We start from the raw sequence: 23,327 nt of genomic DNA on the forward strand, positions 1-23,327 counted from the left end.
TTTATGCTCTCGGCAGCCAATAATTCACCACACAAAACACATTATTGTCGGCACAAACCATGTTAACAAATGATTCCGAATTGAATGCAATCTGGATTGTGTTTCTTTTTGCTTGCATGGTCTTGTTCATAATTTTTGAGAATAAGGGATTGTCACGCACCTTTACATGTTGACATCTGACTAATTTCACTAGTTTGACAGATGAATTGGCACCAAAGTACTGTACAGTTTGTACAGTGAAAACAAAATAATAAGGGAGGCGTTTCTCTCTTTTTAAAGTTGAAAAGCCTATTAATTTTGCTAACTTTATTACATAAGATATTAACGTTAGTTGCATTTTATTATTAGAAATTAGCATTGCTTTTCCCCTGCTGTTTGTGACCCAATAAGAATAGACCTGTGTGAACCACCTGTTAAGAACCAGTGTTTGAATTGTTATATTATACATATTGAAGATCGACTGATTAATAGTTTTTGCCCATTTATCGGCACCGATATATGCTTTTGGAATTATCGTTTATCAGCAAAAATCAATGCTGATCATTCACTGATAGTTTTTTCCAGAGGGTTCGGATGTACGATTGCAGCCTCTGGAGGTGAAATATAAACATTCACTGAGATTTGTTGTGTCTAAATCTGTCACCATTGACGATATTCATGTATATTTTTATCCTCACGTCAATGCATATTTTGTTATTTTGATTAGATAATTTGATTAGAAAATCAAGGTGAATACTTACATGTAGAGCACTGTAACAGTGCCAAGTCTCCGTTACTCTTTATTGACTAATATGGACATATAAAAAATATAATATAATATAAATATGAAGGAAATACTGTATGCCATAATATAAATCACAGGAAAGACTAAACATTCAATAAATCGATTAAAAAAAAAAATATCATCTGATTAATCGGTTAGTGGCTTTTTCCACTCACTTAGTTATCGTATAGGCGAAATCCAATATCGGACGATCTCTAATACACTTTTAAACCATTTTACTTTCTAATTGTTTTACTACATTATTATTACAGCAAAAATCTTGATATATCATCCATTTTCTTCAATTTGTCCTGTGAGGCAAGAAAATCCCCCAGTACGAGTAATGCCCTCACCTCATCCTGGATTAGAGATTTAGTGACCGTTGACACGTGTGGCTCCTCTCCCCGTTCCAGTTCCTCCTAAACTTTAAGCCATAAGACGCCTGTCCACAATGGCAGTCTAATTTAACATTCACATCGGAATAAATGAAGAAAACTCAATATCAATGGACCAGCGGGAAGGTCAATTACTAAGAGGATCAGTCAGAAAGAGGTGCCAACTGGAATTAAATCATCTGTCCGCATGCAGATTCCACCCTTGAGAACTGTTGGCTCATCATTTTAGTAACACCTGTCTCGCTGGATGTTGCAGATCTGAACTTATGAAAGCAACAGGACTGATATGGTGGGTGAGGAGCATGACCAGGGGTCTAGGTTATGACAATACAAGAGTACTGCAGTAATGAACACTTCTCCAGGAATGGCACCATCATCTCCGGTATTGTTTTCACCCTCTCTCACTCGGAGACCCCCGAGTCCTGGGAGGAGGTCACCCTCACCTTTCAGGTCACCCTCCCCTTCCATAATGACTTCACCTAAACTATGGCAGAAAGCTGCAATATCACGCTTGGCTGAGGAGTTCTTCTGGATTGGGGGAAGTATTGTTGCATCGCCAAAATGGAGAATGGGCCAAATAGGTAAGTGTTTTGCAAAACAATGGCACACAGACTCTGTATTTTTTCTTTCATTTTCATGAGATTTATTAAATGATAAGTATGCAAGTGGCTAATTGTGCTGGGTGTAATTAAACTGTCCAGTGGTTCTAAATTGTTATTGAACTGGTGTGCTCAGAGCTGTAATCACTTGATAGTTCATTCTAATTTCACATTTCTAGCAATTTTGTATCTTATTCAGCAAAGCAGAACTTTTTGATGAAATACAATACAAATACCACTAGAACAATGTCATAAATTGCTTGCCACAGGAAGAAATTCAGAAAGACACCTGTGAGTAGCTCATGGCATATGGACATAAACAATCCCCTGAGATTAGCAGACTGAAAGAAACAGACTAACCTCGTCACATGACCCCGGTTGAACAACAGGGAATGGGTTATGCTGTGAAAAAAAGTATTTTGAGGCATCATTCTGCATGTATTTTTGAGAGTACAGAGAGCACTGATTGTAATAAAGTAGTTAAACAATCTTTACAATGATTTCAATTAAATGGGAGATTGCATTTAGTGGACGTCACCCACCCAATACTTTCAAATCCTTTGCTAACTGCAAAGATCAGCTATCAGTAAATCCTTATAAGACTTCACCTTAAAATGAAGATACGTTCACATTTAATTTTCAAAACAATACAACAAAATAGTTTTGATGAAGTTTGCAAGATGTTGTGTCTATAACAGATCATCTTCATTGTAGTACTGTTTCCATGACGCGTGCCAGCACACAGTAAACACACTTACAAACCCTATGTGTGACGCAGCTGTGTAATCTGATTGAGAAGGTACTTGTTACATCTGCTAGAACAATTAAACTCTGATATTTCAAAAGATTTTCTCATTGCTAAAATAAATAAGAAAATATCCTCTCATGTATTTGGATCAGGGACTAAAAATGAAATGTTTTTCATTTCGATTCGTCCTGAGCAGAAACCATTATTGTTTTTTTTTTTGTTTGTTTTTTTTTTTTTTGTTCCGGTTCCAGCGTTCCGCAGCTTCCTTTTCAAATGGTGACCGTTTAGAAAGAAATGAAAGAACAGTTAATAACGTTCTTTTTAAATCACTGTACTCTGTACTAAGGGGTGATATCCCACTTGCAGTGTTTTCAGATCTCACAAGAGAAACAAGGCACCAGCATAGGAAATGGAAAATCAAGCTCAAAATAGGGGACTTGCCTCAACCAAATAAAGCAAAAATAACCGATTCAACTTTTTCGCATGTGGGAATTTTCAGGATAGAAATCATAAGCAAAGTATACAGTAGCCTATATAAAGTAACGTCTTTTCAATAAATGTATTCTTTATATTAAATAAATCCCCCATTTTTTATATATATTTCTAAAATTAATTTGGCCACCTTAAATCAATAAATAGCCTAAATCTCTCTCTCTCTCTCCTGCATGCACGCACATACTGCATGGGCACGTTTAGACTAAACGTCACCTTTTGTAGTCTGCTTGATTTTTATATTCTTAACATTGGTTTTTAAACTAGCGTTTTCATTCAGATTCAAAGTGCATGCTTATGTTCTACTAAAAAGATTGAAGCCTCATTTTTTCGGGGAAAAGGAAGTGGTGTAATTCTGAAAATTTACTGTGATAAACTCTTTGGTTTCATAAAAAATTCTTGGTTTAGGAACACAATTAACATCATCACACATATTATTTGAACATCAAAGGTCGCAGATTTAACTTTACTTTTCTGAACCATTTGTAATTACTTTTTACAAACTCCTTCCAATTTTCTCCCAAAAACACTAAATAGCAACAAAAACTACCACAGCACTTTCCTAAAAACCTGTTGGTCAATATACACGGCAGAATTTTCTTAAACCATGAGATCATTGTGTGTAATGTCTAAAGGTTGATTTTGAGGCAATTTGATCTAATATTTAATCATTTTTAAAATGTTGCCAATTTGTGTAGCTAATGAGAAATTAACACATTTATTTTGAGACAAAATATTTATTTTCAGTTTTGTTCAAGGTGATTAAATCAAAAGTTGTTCAATAACTGTCCAATAAGTGAAAGGATAGTATTTGGGTGCTAAAGGGCAAGGCCCTCATAAAACACATTGTTTTATGTCGGGCGAATATATTTGTTATGAAAAATGTTCAAAGTGGGCTCACATTGACTGATCCAATCACAGTGGAGATACTTGAGATATAATGAAATGCCAAATGTGATTTAAATTCACAGGAAATGGTGCACTCTTTTCTGAAGTGGTTATTTTGAATAAGCATTATCTGAATTTGTTACTCAAAAAAGCATCTTGCTGTCTCAAAACATTTGCTTTAGAAGACAAATTTTGCCTTATAACTTTTGCCCCTATAACTACACTATATCACGATAAACCCACTGGGTTGGATAAAAGGCCCTCTTGCCACTGTACTTTAAACTTTCAGGCCCATCAGGAGCCCTTATGTGTGGCTGTGATACAATGAGAAATAAAATAATTTCTGCTTTTGCAGTGGAGAGATGCATGTGCAACATGCAAGCCGGCTCACAAATGATTAAACTCAGAGGAAAATCCAAGGCTTTGGTGCGACTTTTCTACCTAGATGAACACAAGTCCTGCATTCGCTGGAGGCCCTCCAGAAAACATGAGAAAGCTAAAAGTAAGTCACATTGGTAATTGTGTTTGTGTTGCTGGGACCAGTGTTGGGTAATGATACTTTTAAAAGTAACTCGTTAGAATATTGCGTTACTCCTTAAAAAGTAACTTAATTAATTAAAACGTTATTTTTTATGGTAAGTAAAGAGTTACTTTACTTTTGCGTTACTTTGCGTTACGTTTTTCTCACAGCCACTTTCTCTTCTGCAATGCTATACATTCCATTCAGATAAGCCATGCATTGTATACAAGAGACATTACAGGTCATGCTAGCTACTGTACAACACTCAAGTCAAAACAACAGTAAACAAACAGATATTTAGAAAGTAGGTCTTCATATCATATTTATAATAAAGAATCAAAAACATAAATATGCATAATTTGTTTTTCCATCAAAATGGCAGCCAATATGAATAATGAAGAATAACCACTGTCTTACCTAAAGCAGCAAAGTCCAACACTAGAACCTGCATCATATCTGTCATCATGTGCTGTGCCCATCGACAATGTCAGAGTCAACTTAAAATGTTCTTCAGAATTCAGGATAAAATTCAGTGGGGAATGCTAGCCTAACATGTTCAAGGAATAAGTCTGATGAATAAATGAATATTTTTCACTTAGGTCATCTCAGTACACGCTTGTTTTGAGTTGATCCACGGTGCGTACAGACGCCAAAACTTCAGAGGCGCATGTTGATACAACTTGAATGGAATCATTTTTAATGCTACCAAAATGTCATAAAAATGGTTTGTTTCATTAATCAAACTAATTGTTTATTATAAAAAAAAATGTCGAATATTTTTAGAAACTAAGACATTTTCTCTGTGTACATAATTGATTTAGAACGTTGCCTTGAGCCACTGATCCAGAGTCAGCTTTTCTCATCCCATTCTCCCAGTTACAGGGAGCTGTAACACGGAGCAGTTCGGCTACATAAGTCCGTGAATTGAGCGAGTATTTCACCCTGTGTATCATGTCATGGCCAGTGGAAGACTAGTCTTATAATCCCTCTGCCTAACACATGAATCAGTCACGTTTCACTCAATCGAATGTTGACCTTATATTACTTTAAAACACAAAATACACGTGAATTAGTGAGTTGATTCACAGGTGATGTCTGTATCTGAAAGGTGATTGGCTCTTTTACCTGCAAGGCGGGGTTTCCTTTCTACATCCATTGACTGTTGGGTGCTAGAGCTTCTTGGTTGGGCATTCCAATTTCTCCCATTCATTTAAATAGAAGTGACTGGCTCTGCTAATTAGTCTCTGGTCTCACACTCTTTAGAATTACAATGCTCATCATGCACTACATCTCCTCCCCGAAGTTAGCATTTTACTCCTGATTTCTCACAATACAGGGACAGCAGAGGTGTACAAAAGCAACGCATTACTTTATTTAAAAAGGATCTCAGATATTATGGTCTAAAATAAAAAAAATATTGCGTTACTTTACTAGTTACTCGAAAAAGTAATCTGGTTAAGTAACGTGCATTACTCTTATTGTGTTACCCCCAATACTGACTGGGACACATGATCGGGTGTTTGTTCAGTAGTGGTCAGTGAGGGAATTTTCCAGGGAGGCTGATACGTAAATCAACGTTGACTGATTTACCAGATTAATTGTTTAGCGAATCAGAATACTTTGAAGTGCTTTCTGTCAGTCAATCATTCTGCGCGTTCACAGGGCAGCCCATATATGGGCAGCAGAAAACAGAGAGCATCAGTTTGACATGTCAGAACACTACCGTTGTTTATCGTAGAAGTTCTACAAGGTCAGTGTTAACTGTTTGAGTTTACTGACATCAAATTACATGCATGTCTACATTATTTTTCTTACTTGTGACATTGAGATACATCAACATCAGTTCACCTATGGACCTATTCAGAGTCACGGCATATTCAATTTTTGACAGGAATTAAAACGAGGCTGTAAGGGACAGACTTAAGGCCCAAACATACTTTATGCAAGTACATGAACACAGACGCACCTTGCTACGCAAACTCGATTTCACGCATCATTGCTTTGTGAAACGTGTCAGCGCTCAATTCATAACACAACGCAAGTACATGCTGCATTCTTAGCGTTGCCACAAGGGGTGCTAGAGCTGATTTTCTTCTTTCAATCAACAACTGTCATGGCGGACTCGGGCAGCAATTTGAGTTTAATATTTTTGAAAAATATATATACTACTTTTTGTCCCCAGTCCATTCAAACGTACTTGTTTTTTCTCCGTGTCTCTCCCCACTTCTAAATGATAGACTCATCTACTACATCGAGGCTGCATCAAAAAACTTTGGCAGCTGACTTGCTGCTTAATCAGTTAATGGCTTAGCTGACGGTTTTTAATGAATGGAACTCTTAAGGAAACTGGTCTCCGAACAGTTTGAAAAGCACCTTATTTTCATCCTGCCGCCGTATACAGCCTACGAAGGCAGCATTTTCGTGGTTTCGGACGCAGCACCGGTTTCGTGGTCATGTTTACAAAATCCGTTGCTCTCTTGTGGTCTGAGGTTTGTAACCGCCAGAGCAACGCAAGAGTGCACATAATGTATGTACAATGGACCACGCATTGGCCAAGCGCTCACATCTGTGTTTGACTACACGCGTGAAGTATGTTTCGGCCTGTAGGGCTGCAACATACTTCACGCAAGTACATGAACATGGATGCATCTTGCATCACAAGCTCAATTTTATTTTATGCAAAGTAGACAGTACAATATTCATACCGCAATGCATGCTGGGATCTGGCAAATCAGCAACATTGTTCAATATTAAATAGTTTGTTTAGACCAATTTGTTAAGATAGTTGGTACAACATTTAGGGTGATATTGTTTTTTCTAACATGTGTTTAGATTCAAAGTAATTTACATTTGTCAGTATCAAAGATTTTGCGATAAATGATGCAGAGTTAACTGACACAGATTTTGATTGATTCAGCAAATGTTTTTGAGTTGATTTGGCAAATACACTTTTTAATTCAACTTAAGTATATAAACTGATTCAATGAGAATGGACTAAAAGTGGCTCAGATATATTGATTGAACTGAAGAAATCCAGTAGAATGAGAGAAATCAGTAAAACCATCCACCTAACTGAAAACACTTACGTAATGGAGGTAATTTGTTTGGAGTTATGTTTATTGTACTTAATTTATTTGGATTAAAACAACATCAGAGCTAACAGTGCACTGTAATGCAAAAAAAAAAACACATTAAGCATGTTCAGTTGGACTGCTCATTGGCAATGCAGTGGCCAAGCGGCCCCATCTGCGTTTACGTACTTGAGTATGTTTCGGCCTTTACCGTCTCTTCAGTGGGTTGTACTGTTTTTTAATTGTTTTTGAACGTTCCGCTGAAACACCTTTCCAACTAATTTTTTGTGGAAAAAACCACCAGAAAACTCCAGAGTTGTGAAAATTAGATGTGATATAGGAAAGCTTTATACAGTACATGCCACTGAAGAGACTGTAAAGTCAGAAACACATTTTACGGAAGTATGCGAATGCAAAGCAGAGCGCTTGGCCTACGCATTGCCAATGTGCAGTCCAGCTGAACATGCACATTCTTACTTTGCTGTGGTGGTAATATACCTCAGTACTCAAGGGGGAGAAAGAGCTACCTTTAAAAGTTTGTTCCATACAACCGGATCTGTTATTATTCAGCTATTCTTACTTGCTCAGGAATATTCTCTTCAAACTGTTGTTCACCATGACAGTAGTTGAATGAGAAAACTTACAGTAGAAGTGGACAGTTTACCCTAATTGCGGCAAATAATTTCAGACAGATTTTTAGAATGCAACTGCATGTGAAAGTGAGCTTGAGTAGCTAGAAGCATCTGCGTTAACATCTTGTTATCATTCCCATCAAAAATTAAATATAACCTTTATTTTGAATAAGGTCTATTGTATGTAGAGCAACCCCATCCTCCGCTCCTTAGCTGAGGCGAATTTATGTATGGCCCTGTCGTTCAGTCTTTCACTTGTTTTGGCTAAATTTAAAAGTCTCTGTTTACCTGTTGCATTAATCACAAGAAGGCATGACAGACTACCGTCATACTGAAAACTAATTGGCTTGAAAGGTTACCTCTGATAATGAATTTGTTATAAATGCGGAAGGAGGGAAATTTAATTGTGCCTCTGTTATGCTCTTTTATACTGCATTTTGGATGGAAGCAAATGGTGTTGCATTTTCCATTCCATTTTTATTGGTCAGTTTACTGACCTTTATGGGGCCTTTATGTGGTCAGCCTCCTCTGCCAATCATGCAGTCATTAAATCTCAAGCACATGAAAAAATGCACGTTTACATTCTATGCATTTCAGTTATGTGCAATAGTAGGTAAATTAATTAAAACCACTGGCAATTTTTTCACTTGTTACTTTTTTGTGAGTACATTTTATAGGAGGCTCAGCCTCCTCCCTTGCCTCCTCTGTAGGACCTCCACTGTGTTTGTATTTTTAATTAGTAAACATCTGGATTGGAATAATGTCTTTACAGCAATATTATCTCTAAAGATAAATTATGTACAATGAAAATATTTTATGCAAGTCTGAACCACAAAAAAAAAGATCAAACATTCACAAAAGTCTACATTGCATTTTCCAATTCTTATTTTGTTTAGTCACCATAGACTCTATCCGTGAGGTCTGTGAGGGGATGAAAACAGAGGTCTTCAGGCGATTTGCAAACAATAACTTTGATCCAAACTGCTGCTTCAGTATTTACCATGGAGACCATGTGGAATCTCTCGACTTAGTTTCCACGAATGGAGAAGAGGCGCGAACCTGGATTACTGGCCTTAAATACCTCATGGCAGGCATCAGTGACGAGGACAGTCTGGCAAAAAGGCAACGCACACGAGATCAATATCCTTTCATTAACCCTAACCCTAATATCCACCAGTTTGACTTCACATGGCCTGTTTAAATTTGCGTAAATCGTGATGGGACTTTTTTCTCTGAAATGATCCATACGTTTGTGTTTATTGGATTTTTAATCTTTAGGGGGTTACTACTGTATATCTGTATATTGTGATGCTTTCTGTGTAAACATGCATATTTCCTTACCTCTTGTTGCAAATGGTTGAGGCAGACCTTTTCAGAGGCAGACAAAAATGGTGATGGAAATCTGAGTATCGGAGAGGTTCTACAGCTGCTCCACAAACTCAATGTGAACCTTCCAAAGCAGAAAGTTAGAGAAATGTTCCAGGTACACTTATACACAGCTATATACATTTATATACATACAATGCATTACTCATTTATTGTCCTTCAGCATAACCATATATTTATATGTGGATTAAAAAATAAGAAACATTGTATCATGTTGTGTGTTTAGCAAAGTTGGGGAGTTGCTAACTTCAAGTAGCAATACTGCTAAATAATTTTTTTGAAGTTGTGGGACAGTAAGGTGACCAGATCTTTTAAATGAAAAAAGGGGACATTTCAAGTTCAGTGTTCAATAGGACATTGACATTTCATGTTACTTATTAAAAAAGGGGACAAATCGGATTTGATGTATTTTGACCATGGTGAATGTGGTAATGTGCTATGCACTGTAAGTAATTATTTTGGTTAAACTTAAAATTTTGAGTTTATTTAAAATAAAATTTGATAATAAGATAAATAAATACGAATTTGAATAAAAAGGTCTAGTAAAACCAACAATTAGTGGAATTAACTTTTTATTTTTTTTTATTTTTTTTTACATTATATCAGTGCATTGTGCCATTAGTTTGCTCAATAAAAACACAGATTTTTATGTTATCTGAACAAATGAGTAAATCTAAGTTGATCTGGCAAAAATATAAAGGTAACAAATTATGGAAATATTTTTTTACAGTGTGGTATATCATGCTCTATTGAATACTGTTGTCTATGTCTCAATGAAATTCAAACACGGAGGTAAAGTTGATCATTTTTAGTGCTCTTCTGTTTCATCTTCAATGAGTTCATTCTTTTCTGTGCTGTACAGATGACATTGTGGCATAAAAGTGAACTAAACAAACATGTATAAACAATGAGGAATTATTGCTGCTGGCTCCACAGCATAGGGGTCCTGCCCTTTGAGCATCTTAATCATTTCATGGAATACAATGAAGAATGTAAACATTTAGCATCTAAAATATATTTTATCATATGACACAAAGATATTCAATATTGTATAATAATGATAATAATAATTGTTATAATACTATTTTACCTAACTGTTTGCGTATCTCATATGGACCCTGTTTTTCTTAATTACTACCTTTTATTTTGATCAAGTCTTATGTATTATGGTGCTCCTTTTCACTCACTTGTTTCCCTGAAAGGTGCAAATCTATACTGTTATGTACTGACTTACTGTACATTACTTTGCAGATATTTTATTATACATTTGTATTTTTCCATGTTATTAATGCCATATTCTTATTTTACATTTATTTTGGGCATATTTTAATACAACAAATGAGTAAATATTTGAGTAGGCACTTTCTTTAGTGTGTGAAATAGTGCGAGAGGGAGGGAGAGGGGGTGTTGAGCCGATAGCCGATGCTACTTTTCACCAGCATGTTAAAGTTTGTGCGGTCTGTGCGGGAATTCCCAAACTCTCAGGAACGTTTTACACTGTGCAGTACAATCCTGTGCCAAATTCAGAACCTGTTATAAAATACATAACAATATAACTTTGTAACATAAATAGCTAGTATGTGCCTTACTTTGAAGCTTATAACAGTGATGATAATTCTCTTCAATTGCCTGGTCCAGTTCTTAAAAGTGCACTCAGTATTTCTAATCCAATACAATTTTTGTCATATTCTGAAAATATCTCATCACAGTCTGCTAGCTGTCCATTCTGTGGGTGGGCTGAAAAAAAAATCTAGTATTTGTACACAGCCCTGGCTCTGTAAATGGGACAAAAACAAAGTGGATCGGACCGATCCCCACAACACTACTCCAGCCAATCAGCAACAGGGGGTGGTTCTTGCACATGCACAGGATGGGTGTGGGGTGGGGGCAGAGTGAGAGGGAAATTAATTAGAAGAGCGACGGCAAATCGGGCTGATGCAAACTTTCTAAACTCCAAGGAGGACAAATGGCTGAGAAACAGGCCAAGAGAAAAAGGTCAGATAAATATAAACTAAAAAAGAAGGATTATGATAAGTTGAGGGCGAGCTTCCAAAGGAGCACTGAAGGTAGGGGTGTGTTTGTTTTGGCAGTTGATTTTGAATATCAGCAGTGTTTCTCAGGAATCGCTGAGTGCACCTTTAATGGTAAAACTGGCCCGACCAAATAATCAGTAAAAGAAGATGAATGAATTGAAGCTGCTATAGCGAGCAGCCCCCTCTGTTGGTCAAAATAAACAACACACGGTAGGCTTTGCTGCTCGGGCTTTCTTGCAAATATTTCACTATGAACACTTGCTGAGTTCGAAATGACATACTACCCATACTACTCTTACTACTTCTGCCATATGTGTCTATGGCAGAAACAGTATGAGTAGTATGGTAGTATGCAATTCCGAACTCAGCCACTGTCTTGAACGCTCGGAAAATGAGGACATTTCCGGGGACAGCTCCAGTCGGGGACAGGCCACCAAAAACCGGGACTGTCCCCAGAAAACGGGGATGTGACCTCAAGCGGCTTTCAAAAATTATGTACCTTCACTTCAAAACAAGTCATTTTTAACAAGTAGAGGTGTATCATGACAACGCACTTTTTGTAAAATTATACAATATCTATTTCATTAAAAAATTTGCTACCATTTACTACACTAAGCAGACACATCAAATCTCCTTGTTAGCACATTAGCATGCTAATTATAAATTGACTGTATTTAGTAGCTTCAATGCATTTAGCTAATTTTTAATTGTATTTTGTTGTTAGTTCACAGTTAGCTAACCTCATAGTTTTCCATAAGTTAACTGTTATAAATTATGAATAGCTTGATGCCTAGCATGCAACATTGGTGTACAGCCAGTGTCTTACCAGCTACTGTATGTAGGATTTCTCCATTGTGGCTATGTGGGATAAAACTTTTCCTTCATTAAGTTTAGGAAGAGTGCAAATAGCAAAAGATGCTATTTACACTAAGTGTAAAGAGCAACCAAAAGCATCTTCTTTGCACTAAGTGCAAATAGTCACTATTTGCACTTAGTGCAAAGAAGATGCTTTTTATACCCCGTTGCAGAAACTATTTACAACCCTAATTAAATATGAACATACATTATAGGGGCACATAGTATCACAATGACATTTTGTAGTAAAATAATAGTAACACTAACCAAACAATCAAACATGGTTACTATGTTTACACCATTTTACTGTAGTAACACTAGGGTTAATTGCATTAAAACTATGGCTTCTTCCAAAAAAACATGATTAATACAATATTACTATAGTAAAAACATAAATTTTACCCAGATCAAACCTTTCTCTCAACTCCTCGACCTTCACCGTGACCAAATCACTGAAGAAATCAACTTTTATCATTTTTATGTATAAATAATAAGGAAATATTAAGAGTGGAGACAGGAAACAGGATGGGAAAACCTGGAGCAAAACAGGGAAACAAACCTGGGTTGTTGGGATGAAAAAACACATCCACACAGTCTTTAAACATCACGTCACTTCAGCAGCACTTAGGGGTGCAGTTTGTCGTCAATTTCTCAATCATACTATTTGAGTGCAAATAGCTGCGCTGTGTAGCAGGTGCTGTTTACTTAATTAGTGCAAATAGTCACTCCATTAAGTTTATCATGAATTTACTAATGTCCAGTACTAGGTTTTATTCGTTTAAGACACCTCCAGAGTACTATTACTAAAGATGCTGATGAGCACACTCGTTAAACATGCAACATACGGCTCACTTTGAACAGATGGCGTTGTCTGAAACTGGTTGAGGTCTTAACTTTTGTGCCTCTAATCCTTAATGTCTTTCTACTGTGACCAATACCATTAAACTACTTTCACTATCCGGCTTTTTTATGGTGTATATTTTTTTTAGAGATGTACTGAAACCAATAACATTTTATATTTTTGACTTTTTACCATAAACCGAAAAAATATAAGCATTCAATTTAATGAAAATTTGTGTGAAATTGTATTTATTTTCCAATTGAAAGAAAACTCTCTGTATTACACAGGAGGCTGACACTGATGAAAACCAGGGGTCTTTGACATTTGAAGAATTCTGTAACTTTTACAAGATGATCTCAACACGCCGAGATCTTTACTTACTTATGATCACCTACAGCAACCACAAAGAGCACATGGATTTAAACAACCTCTTCCGCTTCTTGGAGAACGAGCAAAAGGCTAGTGTGATTCATTTTGCATATTTTCATATTTAGTTTCTGTAGCTGTAACTGTTAGAGCATGGCACATGCAACACCAAAATTACGAGTTCGATTTCCAAGGACCAGACAAACTGAGAAAATTAATGCCTTGAATGCACTTTGGATAAAAGTGTCTGTTCACATAGTTTGTTAAATTTGTTGCTGTTTTACTAAATGGACTCAAACTGTCATATTTGTTATTGTTTCATGTTCTTTTATTTGTAGATGATTAATGTGACAAAAGAGCATTGCAAAATGATAATTAACCAGTTTGAGCCATGTCCTGAAAACCAAACGAATATGGTGCTGGGTATTGATGGTGAGAGACTCATGCACTTCATCCTAAATTACTTTCTTACATCCAGAATACATCCACAGATATTATGGTTTTTGACTATTACCACATCTTGCTTTCTAAGGTTTCACCAACTATATGCGTAGTCCTGCAGGGGACATCTTCAACCCTGAACACCATCAAGTAAATCAGGACATGACACAGCCCCTGACAAACTACTACATTGCATCTTCTCACAATACCTACCTGACGGGCGATCAGCTGCTTTCTCAGTCCCGGGTGGATATGTATGCTTATGTGCTTCAGGCGGGTTGTCGATGTGTGGAAGGTAAATATTATCCTCTCACACTTAATGCTCAGTATCAATAACTAAATAGCAGGGTGGTCGATTTAAAGCTTATATATATATATATATATATATATATATATACACACACACACACTGGTGGCCAAAAGTTTGGAATAATGTAAAGATTTAGCTGTTTTGGAAGGAAATTGGTACTTTAATTCACCAAAGTGCTATTCAACTGATCACAATACTGATGTAAAAAAACAGCACCATCACTATTTGAAAAAAGTCATTTTTGATCAAATCTAGACAGGCCACATTTCCAGCAGCCATCACTCCAACACCTTATCCTTGAGTAATCATGATAAATTGCTAATTTGGTACTAGAAAAACACTTGCCATTATATCAAACACAGTTGAAAGCTATTTGGTTTGTTAAATGAAGCTTAACATTGTCTTTGTGTTTGTTTTTAAGTTGCCACAGTATGCAATAGACTGGCATGTCTTAAGATCAATATTAGGTCAAAATGCCAAAAAAAGAAACAGCTTTCTCTAGACACTCATCAGTCAATCATTGTTTTGAGGAATGAACATATATAATGCTTGAAACTGGCAAAAAAAACTGAAGATTTCATACAAAGGTGTACACTACAGTCTTCAAAGACAAAGGACGACTGGCTGTAACAAGGACAGAAAGAGATGTGGAAGGCCAGATGTACATCAGAGTCTCTAGTTTGAGAAATAGACGCCTCACATGTCCTCAGCTGACAGCTTCATTGAATTCTACCCGCTCAACACCAGTTTCATGTACAACAGTAAAGAGAAGACTCATGGGTGCAGGCCTTATGGCAAGAATAACAAAGAAAAAGCCACTTTTGAAACAGAAAAACAAAAAGAAAAGGTTAGAGTGGGCAAAGAAACAGACATTGGATAACAGAAAATTGGAAAAGAGTGTTATTGATCTTAACCCCATTGAGCTTTTGTGGGATCAGCTAGACTGTAAGGTGTGTGAGAAGTGCCCGACAAGACAGCCACATCTATGGCAAGTGCTACAGGAAGCGTGGGGTGAAATGTCACCTGAGTATCTGGACAAACTGACAGCTAGAATGTCAAGGATCTGCAAAGCTGTCATTGCTGCACGTGGAGGATTTTTTGATGAGAACACTTTGAAGAAGTTCTGAAAATTTTTTTCAAATTGTTATAGTAATTTTTCACATTATTAATGTCCTGACTATACATTGTGATCAGTTGAATGCCACTTTGGTGAATAAAAGTACCAATTTATTTCCATAAGAGCAAAATCTGTACATTATTCCAAACTTTTGGCCGCCAGTATATATATATATATATATATATATGAACCAGAAATTGTTGTAATATAGTTAAGATATTATAAAATGCCAAAAGTGATTGAAATAACATAAACTGAGACAATGCTTGCCAAGTTTTATACCTTTTTTATTATTATAAAAATTTTTTTAAAAAAATCATTAAAGATTTTTAGTGCCGTTGTAGACTAATCAAGAATTTTTGCATTTTGAATGGTTTTCAATATTGGTCAAAAAGGGTGCAGTTTCTTAAGACAAAAGAGTTAAACAAAACATGTTGTTATCTTTCAGTTGACTCAGTCCTTCTCTCTGCCTCTAGTTGACTGCTGGGATGGTCCCGATGGAGAACCTATTGTGCATCATGGTTACACACTTACCTCAAAAATACTCTTTAAAGAAGTTGTTGAGACAATCAACAAATATGCTTTTGCCAAAACCCAGTAAGTGACTGAAAGAGAAAGTGTAAAGCAAAGCTGTCTTTTCTTCACCAATTGATTAACAATATAAGAAAGCATAAGGCATGGCAATTGTTTAGAATTCACTGACTAATTCGTCCACTATCAGATACCCAGTGATCCTCTCTATAGAGAATCACTGTACTGTGCCTCAGCAGAAGAAAATGGCTCAATACCTCATGGAAGTGCTGCAAGACAAACTGGACCTGTCAAATGTCAGTGTGAATGAGTCTAGACGTCTGCCATCTCCAGAGGTTTTAAAAGGGAAAGTGCTTGTCAAGGTGAGGTAATACACTGCATAATTTCAAGTCAAATATTTCTGTGGATAAATCACGGAAACACTGAGATGATTTCCAGGGTAAGAAGCTACCAGCAAACATTGATGCTGATGCAGAGGAGGGCGACGTGTCTGATGAAGACAGTGCTGAAGAGGAAGAGGATGAAGAAGAGCAGATTAATGGAGATGTGAGGCCATTTGTTGTTTGTTTACTCTCATTTTTTGGAGCTCTGGGACAGTATTACAGAAATATCCTATCTTAAATCTTAAAGAAATATTTTGGGTTCAGTACAAGTTAAGCTCAATCGACAGCATTTGTGGCATAATATTGATTACCACCAAAAATTATTTTGACTTGCCCCTCCTTTTCTTTAAAAAAAAAAAATAAAGCAAAAATTTGGGTTACAATGTGGCCCTTACAATGGAAGAGAATGGGGCCAATTTTTGAACATTAAAATCCTCACTGTTTCAAAAGTTTAGCCACAAGACATAAACAATATGTGTGTTACCATGATTTTAGTGTGATAATATCACTCACAAACCTTTTCTGTGTAAAGTTATAGCCAATTTTACAACTTTGTTACCATGACAATGTAATGTCAACAAACCCTAAAATGACTAAAAATGACAATTTAAACAACTTTACAGCTCAAGTAATACATGAGTTTTAACAGAAGAATCGATGTAAGTGCTTTTATAAAATTATAAGCTTCAAATTTCTGCCTTTAAACCCTCTAAAAATTGGCCCCCATTCACTTAAATTTTAAGTGCCTCACTGTAACCAGATTTTTGCTTTTTTTAAATATAATGAATGATGAGTCTAAATTTTGTGGTAATCAACGTTATGCCACAAATGCTGTCACTTGAGCTTAACCGGTATTGAACCCAAAATATTACTTTAAGTTAAGATCTGACCAGTTCAAGTTAGGATTTTGAAATTGTTATGGTTTCTAAACAAATTAGAACTACCAAGCTGTACTACAACCCCTCCCCCCCCCACATTATAATCATGGGCTATTCCCCTTCTAGAATGTCTAACCAAAAACTGCTATGTTCTGAGTTCCAGATAAGAGAAGGAGCACCAGAGACTTGTGATGAATCAAAGAAAAGCTCAAGGAGGTCGTTCATGGGCAGCTTCAGGCGCAAGGTTTACTAACACTTCACCTTCACATGTCCCACTTGATACTGAGTCATATAACGTTTCTAGTAAAATACTGTATGTAAAAGATATGCCACAAACGCAGCATTAAGGCCACTTGATGATGATTAAATATATACTGTATAATACAGTATATCTATGCAGTATATGTCATTTAGCATTACAATCATGTTTAAATTCTGCATTCATAGCGATTATGCTAAATCTAACATGCTAGCCATTATACGTGGCCATTTTATGCACCGATTATCATCTGTTATTGTATTTTACAGACCTAATACAAACAAAAAATCACATAACATGGTCTATGTGATCGATCGTACCGATGTAGGTAAATTTGCACCAGCTTGGCAACTCTACACTCCAGAGTGCTCACGTTGACTAATCTTGACTGAGTGAAGAAATCAACCAGAAAAATACAAATTAAAGTGTTCCTGAAAGTTTGCCCTGGCGAGCTGTTCCGAACCACCACAACAAACTCAAAAACCACCTTGTTTTTGGCCAGATTTTGTTTGAAATGACGTCACGCATTCTTTTCTTCGATTTCGCTAGAAGTACTGTATATTGACGCCTTTATACTACTATAGTTTTGATCTCTTACAATGTGTGTTTTTTTAGAAGAAAAAACGTGTGAAATTAAAAAAGAAGCCCATCCTGAGTGACTCTGATACCGACCAGGAAATCCCGAGTAGTAATGATAAACAGGTCATCAACTATGGCAAGTGAGTATGTCAAGAGATAAAACAGATCAGATTTTTTGTTGAATTGTGTGCTGACTGGCCAGTTTAATGATAGCAGGGTTCCCACAAACACCTGTAAATATCATGGAATTTTAAAATTGTGATTTCCAGGCCTGGAAAAGTAATGGAAATGATTGAAATATTACACAATCATGGAAAAGTCTAGAATATTTCATCTGCTTGAAATTGCTCTTTGTGAGTTCATATCTCTGTAAAATGATTTTAAAAACATCCTTATCCAGTAATCACGAGCAACTGGAAAAGTCATGGAACAGTCATGGAAATACATTGGTCAAAAGGTGTGGGAACCCTGTGGTAGTCTTTGTGTTTATGGAAAATTTCAGACGGAGGAAAACGATGAGACTTTCTCGTGCCCTCTCTGATCTGGTCAAGTACACAAAGTCAGTGCGTGTTCATGATATTGAAACTCAAGGTAAGACAAACGATTATATCCTCCTCAACATCCTAATGCTAAAAGTGATCTTGATGTCTTGTGGCTGTTTGTGCAAATAAATTCCATTCATGTTGCAGCCTACATGTGCAGCTGGCAAGTCTCCTCCTTAAACGAAAGCATAACTAACCAGATCTTGCAGCTAAAACCTGCCCAGTTAGTTCGCTTTAATCAACGGCAACTTTTACGAGTTTACCCCTCCAACTACCGTGTTGATTCTAGCAACTTCAATCCTCAGCCATTTTGGAATGCAGGATGTCATTTGGGTATGAATGTGCTTTTTTCTTTTATTTTCCATGTATTTTGTCCTTCTAATTATCATCAAAGACAGTTGTTTGCCATTAATGATGAAACAGCAACGGCTTTGATTTGGCTCACCGCTGGCAAATGGCTCTCCCTTTTCTATATCACAGTTCCACCGTGCACTTGTTTGAAATGTTGTTTCATCTTTCCAGTCGCTCTGAACTATCAAACAGAAGGCCGTATGCTTCAACTGAACAGGGCGAAATTCGCAGCCAATGGAAACTGTGGCTATGTGCTGAAGCCAAAATGCATGTGTAAAGGTGATTTGGTGACTCATTTGTTTGAAGCATTGTATTTATTATGCTGTTTGGAGGGTAATTTTCACTCCACGCATCATAATTACCCTCAGGTGCCTTTAATCCTATGTTGGAAGACCCTTTGCCAGGAAACAGGAAAACTCAGTTAGTGCTCAAAATAATCAGTGGCCAGCAGCTACCGAAGCCAAAAGACTCTATGTTAGGGGACAGAGGAGAGGTGAGTTCAATCATACTGCAGTTAAAGACGAGAAGTCTGCTGTCGTCTCTAACTATAAATACCATAGGTTGAATGTTTGATTTTATGTTTTGTTTTTCAGATTATAGATCCCTTTGTGGAGGTGGAGATTATTGGATTGCCTGTCGATTGCAATAAACAACAGACAAGAGTAGTGGATGACAACGGTAAGTACAAAGATAGATTGTGCAAATAGCACTTTTCTTTTAATTTGTATCTAAATGTTAGTGGTTGACTGAAACAATATAGGTTTTATGACTGATATTGATGCCAATATCTAGAATGCAGGATGGTACTGTAGCAAATGAGACATCCTTGTTTGTCAGGTCACTATGCTGGTTTCATACATTTTTGAAAAATATGTATAGCATTTTCTACAAAATTTGTTTAGATTTTATGACTTTAAAAATGTCGAGCGGTGGAACCAAGTAAAATGTATTAAAATGCTTTCCTTGTACCTTGAATACACGTGAGTGTACATAACGTAATCAGTAATTTCAAATACGTTTTCAAGGTAAATTTTTTTGTTTGACAAATCTCATGAATTTTTGAGTCACGAATATTATAGACGCTGTCTTAGGGGTACTCCAAAATTGCTAAAATTAAATGAAATTTACATAAAAAAACACTTATTTCGTAAAATTTTAAAAAAGCATTTTCAACATTCTCTTAAATTATTTGAAAACAGAAATTGTGCACTATTCATTGACAAGGCTGTCAATGAACTGACACAAGAGGGAACTATTTCTTCTTTTAATCAAACAAGTTACTGTTACTGTCACTGTTATGCCAATAATCTCGAAATGGCCATCGGCAGATAAATCGGCCTGACTAATACTGTATATTGTGTGGCGTGATAAGCGAGAGATGTGGATGTGGTGTCAGGCCTCGGAGTGGCGTTTATTTTAAATAATAAACAACATAAACTGTTAAAAAATGGAGAAGGGTATAGCTGCAGACAGAGCTCAAAAAAAGGGGCTGGAGCTCCAATACACCAGCAAAGATACGGGGAGCCCCTTACCTAACCCTTTCCCTAAACCTAACTGTCTGTAAAGGTGTCGCCCCCTTTTGGAGTAACCCCACTCATCTCTGGAGAAACCACGCCCTATTTTGGAGATTCCGCCCCCATTTGGAGATCTCCGGTCTGCAGCTACTTCTACTTGCAAAAAATGTCTGGAGCATGAGGGGCGGTGGCTTCTGGGGCAGCCTATCTTCCCTGGGGCCGCAGCAAGTGTGAGGGGAAAGCGGCCCGGCTTCCTTGCCTGTCGGCTGTGACTCATATGTCATCCCTGGCAACACATCTAACTCGGCTGATACCCTCCCCGCTCTGCTACTGGACCTGCGAGGATGCCAGTGTGCACACAAGGAGTTAGAAACCGGCTCCCGAGGAGAGGCGCACTCTACGTTTTTATTACAGCGGTAATGAGGCTCCACTCACATGCCTCATTATCATCTGCCCAAACGAGGCTTATTAAATTGCACCTCTTCTCTCTCCTGCCCACTCCCGTTATGAGCCTGGCTAAAAGATGGCCCTCAGAGCCGGGGCGACACTAACGAGAGGGTGGAGCGGGTTGTTCCGCCACAATTGGTCTATCACAACTAAAGGTAAATGTGTTCATATGTTATTTCCCATGTTTCACGTTAACAGGTTTTAACCCCATGTGGGAGGAGACACTTGTGTTTACACTGCACATGCCTCAGATTGCCTTGGTACGCTTTATGGTTTGGGATCATGATCCAATTGGCCGAGACTTCATTGGACAGAGAACAATAGCATTTAAAAGCATGATGCCAGGTAAATTACATCTGAATCAATGACATTTTTGAGTGGACAATGTATAAGCTTAAATTTTAGTCAATAAGTAACGCATAGAAGAGCCTTAACAGCCTAAACAGCCTAAAGTTTAATGTTTAATCCGCCTGTTCCACAGGTTATCGACATGTCTATTTAGAAGGTATGGAGGAAGCATCTATCTTTGTGCATGTTGCAATAAATGATGTCACAGGAAAGGTAACTTGTAATTTTAACATTTTTATCTTTTCTTGTGCATAAATATTGTACCAATCATCAACGTTTAGTTAATTGTGATGTTGATATTCATCCATCAATTTTAACATCATGTTTATATGTGCCAATCCTGACAGGTCAAAACAAGCAATGCGGTAAAGCAGCTAATCCAGAAAAAGCTCATGCAAACCTCTGAAGATGACACAAGGAGATCTTTTACTCCAAACTTCCTACGGAAAGGTGGAGCTGGGAAGAGCCAAGCAAAAGTCATGCGTGGCTCACCAGATTCCTACACCAAAGAGGACTTTCTAAACAGACGTTATAGTGATGACGTAAACTCAAAGGACAGCAGAAGTACCTCACAGTCTGCTTCTTTACTCAGAGGAGCTCAGAGTGAACCCCTGAGAAGAGCCCATAAGGTGTCTTTTCATGAGCCAGAAGGATCTCATGAGCGACGGCGGCGCTTGTCCTCTATCACATGCTCGGGTGGAGCAGGTGCGGCCATGGACTACACCAACTTAGGGTTTGACTCAAAAGAGAGTTCAGAACTGGACATTCAGACTTCTTCAGTTCAACCTCACATTTCCAACGAAGGTAACCAGGAGTTGACTGTTTCAAATCAAAACGATTTACATCCAACATTTAACCCGGAAAGCATGGTTTCTAGGTCTGCAGACCTATTGATACCCAAAATGAAGGGTGCTGCTTCTACACTGAATGACCAGCCCTTGTTGTCAAAGCAAATCTCAGACACTAAAGCAATTTCTAAGGCATCAGATCTGGAACTTGAGATGTATCAGCCTATAAATGCCAAAGGGCGTCATCTAAAAACTCAGTCTTCCATAAGCTCAGAGACTACAGTGCCGTGTGAACCCTTGAGTTTCAATCCGATACCTGATGGAGCACTGGATCCCCCTAGTGGAACTTTAAACACCAAAAACCTGGTACTCAATAACATCTGTGGACCATCTTTAGATTTCAAGCTTAAGCCCCAGTGGCAGCCGTTGTCCATCCCTGCAACCCCTGCAATGAGTAGACGCAGCTTGAATGACCCAAGCAGACAAGCTTCCAAGGATTCTCCATTTAAGGGACGCAGATCACAAAGTGTCCCAAGACGCCATCCACCCTCTCCCCCAAACACACCCTGGAACGGAAGGAAAGACTTCCTGAACCAATACCCTCTCCCCCTAAAGCAGGGCAGTTGCAGTTATGTTACATACAAACAATCTGTTTCTAAAAATCACAACCTTGCTGAGAGTGAATCAAGCAGTCTGAGTAGTTTGGACAGCCTTGACTTGAGTACTCTGCCATCCCGTTTACCTGATAATCAGCAGCAGACAATGGGCACACTGCAGAGGGAGATGAATGTGCTGTTTGAGCAGAAAATGCATGAGATTCGCTGTCATTCACCACTGTTTTTCAGAGGTAAGTCTACCACAAACTGTCAAAAGGCTCTTGCCAAATTGCATTGGATAAAATTTTTAGAAAGTTTTTTTTTATCATTATTCTTTATACTATGTCAAATTTATGAGATGACAGATTTCATGTTATAAGATTGCTGGGTTTAATGTAACATTGTTGTTTTTTTTTAGATTCCTCAACATTGTAGAAAAAAAATGTACATGAAACCCAAGAAAAAAATATTCCTTACTGTGAAGAAAACTGACAGATACTACGGGATTGGGGTGGGGCAAAATAGCCAGCTTCATTTGTACTGAACTTCTTTCGTTGTACAAATATTGTCTTGTTTACATCTGGGCTCATAATTCATTTGTTAATTTCATAACTCTTCCAAATGGTGTCTGAAATGTTACATTGTGTCTTTTGC

The 23,327-nt window shown here is 37.3% G+C and overlaps 1 protein-coding gene across 3 annotated transcripts; it reads left to right on the forward strand.

Annotated features, from left to right (window-relative positions):
* The first annotated feature begins 1,216 nt into the window (after positions 1-1,216).
* LOC127427569 (1-phosphatidylinositol 4,5-bisphosphate phosphodiesterase eta-2-like) lies at positions 1,217-23,315 on the forward strand. Of its 3 annotated transcripts, XM_051675217.1 has the most exons (21): positions 1,217-1,739; positions 4,241-4,387; positions 9,005-9,247; positions 9,461-9,591; positions 13,511-13,681; positions 13,928-14,021; positions 14,122-14,325; positions 15,934-16,054; positions 16,179-16,350; positions 16,427-16,534; positions 17,413-17,493; positions 18,124-18,227; positions 18,590-18,678; positions 18,777-18,962; positions 19,152-19,259; positions 19,349-19,473; positions 19,574-19,658; positions 21,140-21,286; positions 21,423-21,502; positions 21,637-22,924; positions 23,092-23,315. In XM_051675217.1, exons 1-21 carry the CDS (start codon positions 1,505-1,507, stop codon positions 23,106-23,108), a joined length of 3,936 nt encoding a protein of 1,311 aa, XP_051531177.1. In that variant the 5' UTR covers positions 1,217-1,504; the 3' UTR covers positions 23,109-23,315. The 3 variants fall into 3 exon arrangements, with proteins under 3 accessions (XP_051531177.1, XP_051531174.1, XP_051531176.1); XM_051675214.1 differs by lacking the exons at positions 1,217-1,739; positions 4,241-4,387; positions 9,005-9,247; positions 9,461-9,591 and having other exon boundaries at positions 13,619-13,685; positions 18,488-18,678; positions 18,777-19,259; XM_051675216.1 differs by lacking the exons at positions 1,217-1,739; positions 4,241-4,387; positions 9,005-9,247; positions 9,461-9,591 and having other exon boundaries at positions 13,619-13,685; positions 18,777-19,259.
* The last annotated feature ends 12 nt before the right edge of the window (positions 23,316-23,327 follow it).

This window comes from Myxocyprinus asiaticus, chromosome 37 (assembly GCF_019703515.2).
Source record: "Myxocyprinus asiaticus isolate MX2 ecotype Aquarium Trade chromosome 37, UBuf_Myxa_2, whole genome shotgun sequence".
Taxonomy (NCBI): Eukaryota; Metazoa; Chordata; class Actinopteri; order Cypriniformes; family Catostomidae; genus Myxocyprinus; species Myxocyprinus asiaticus.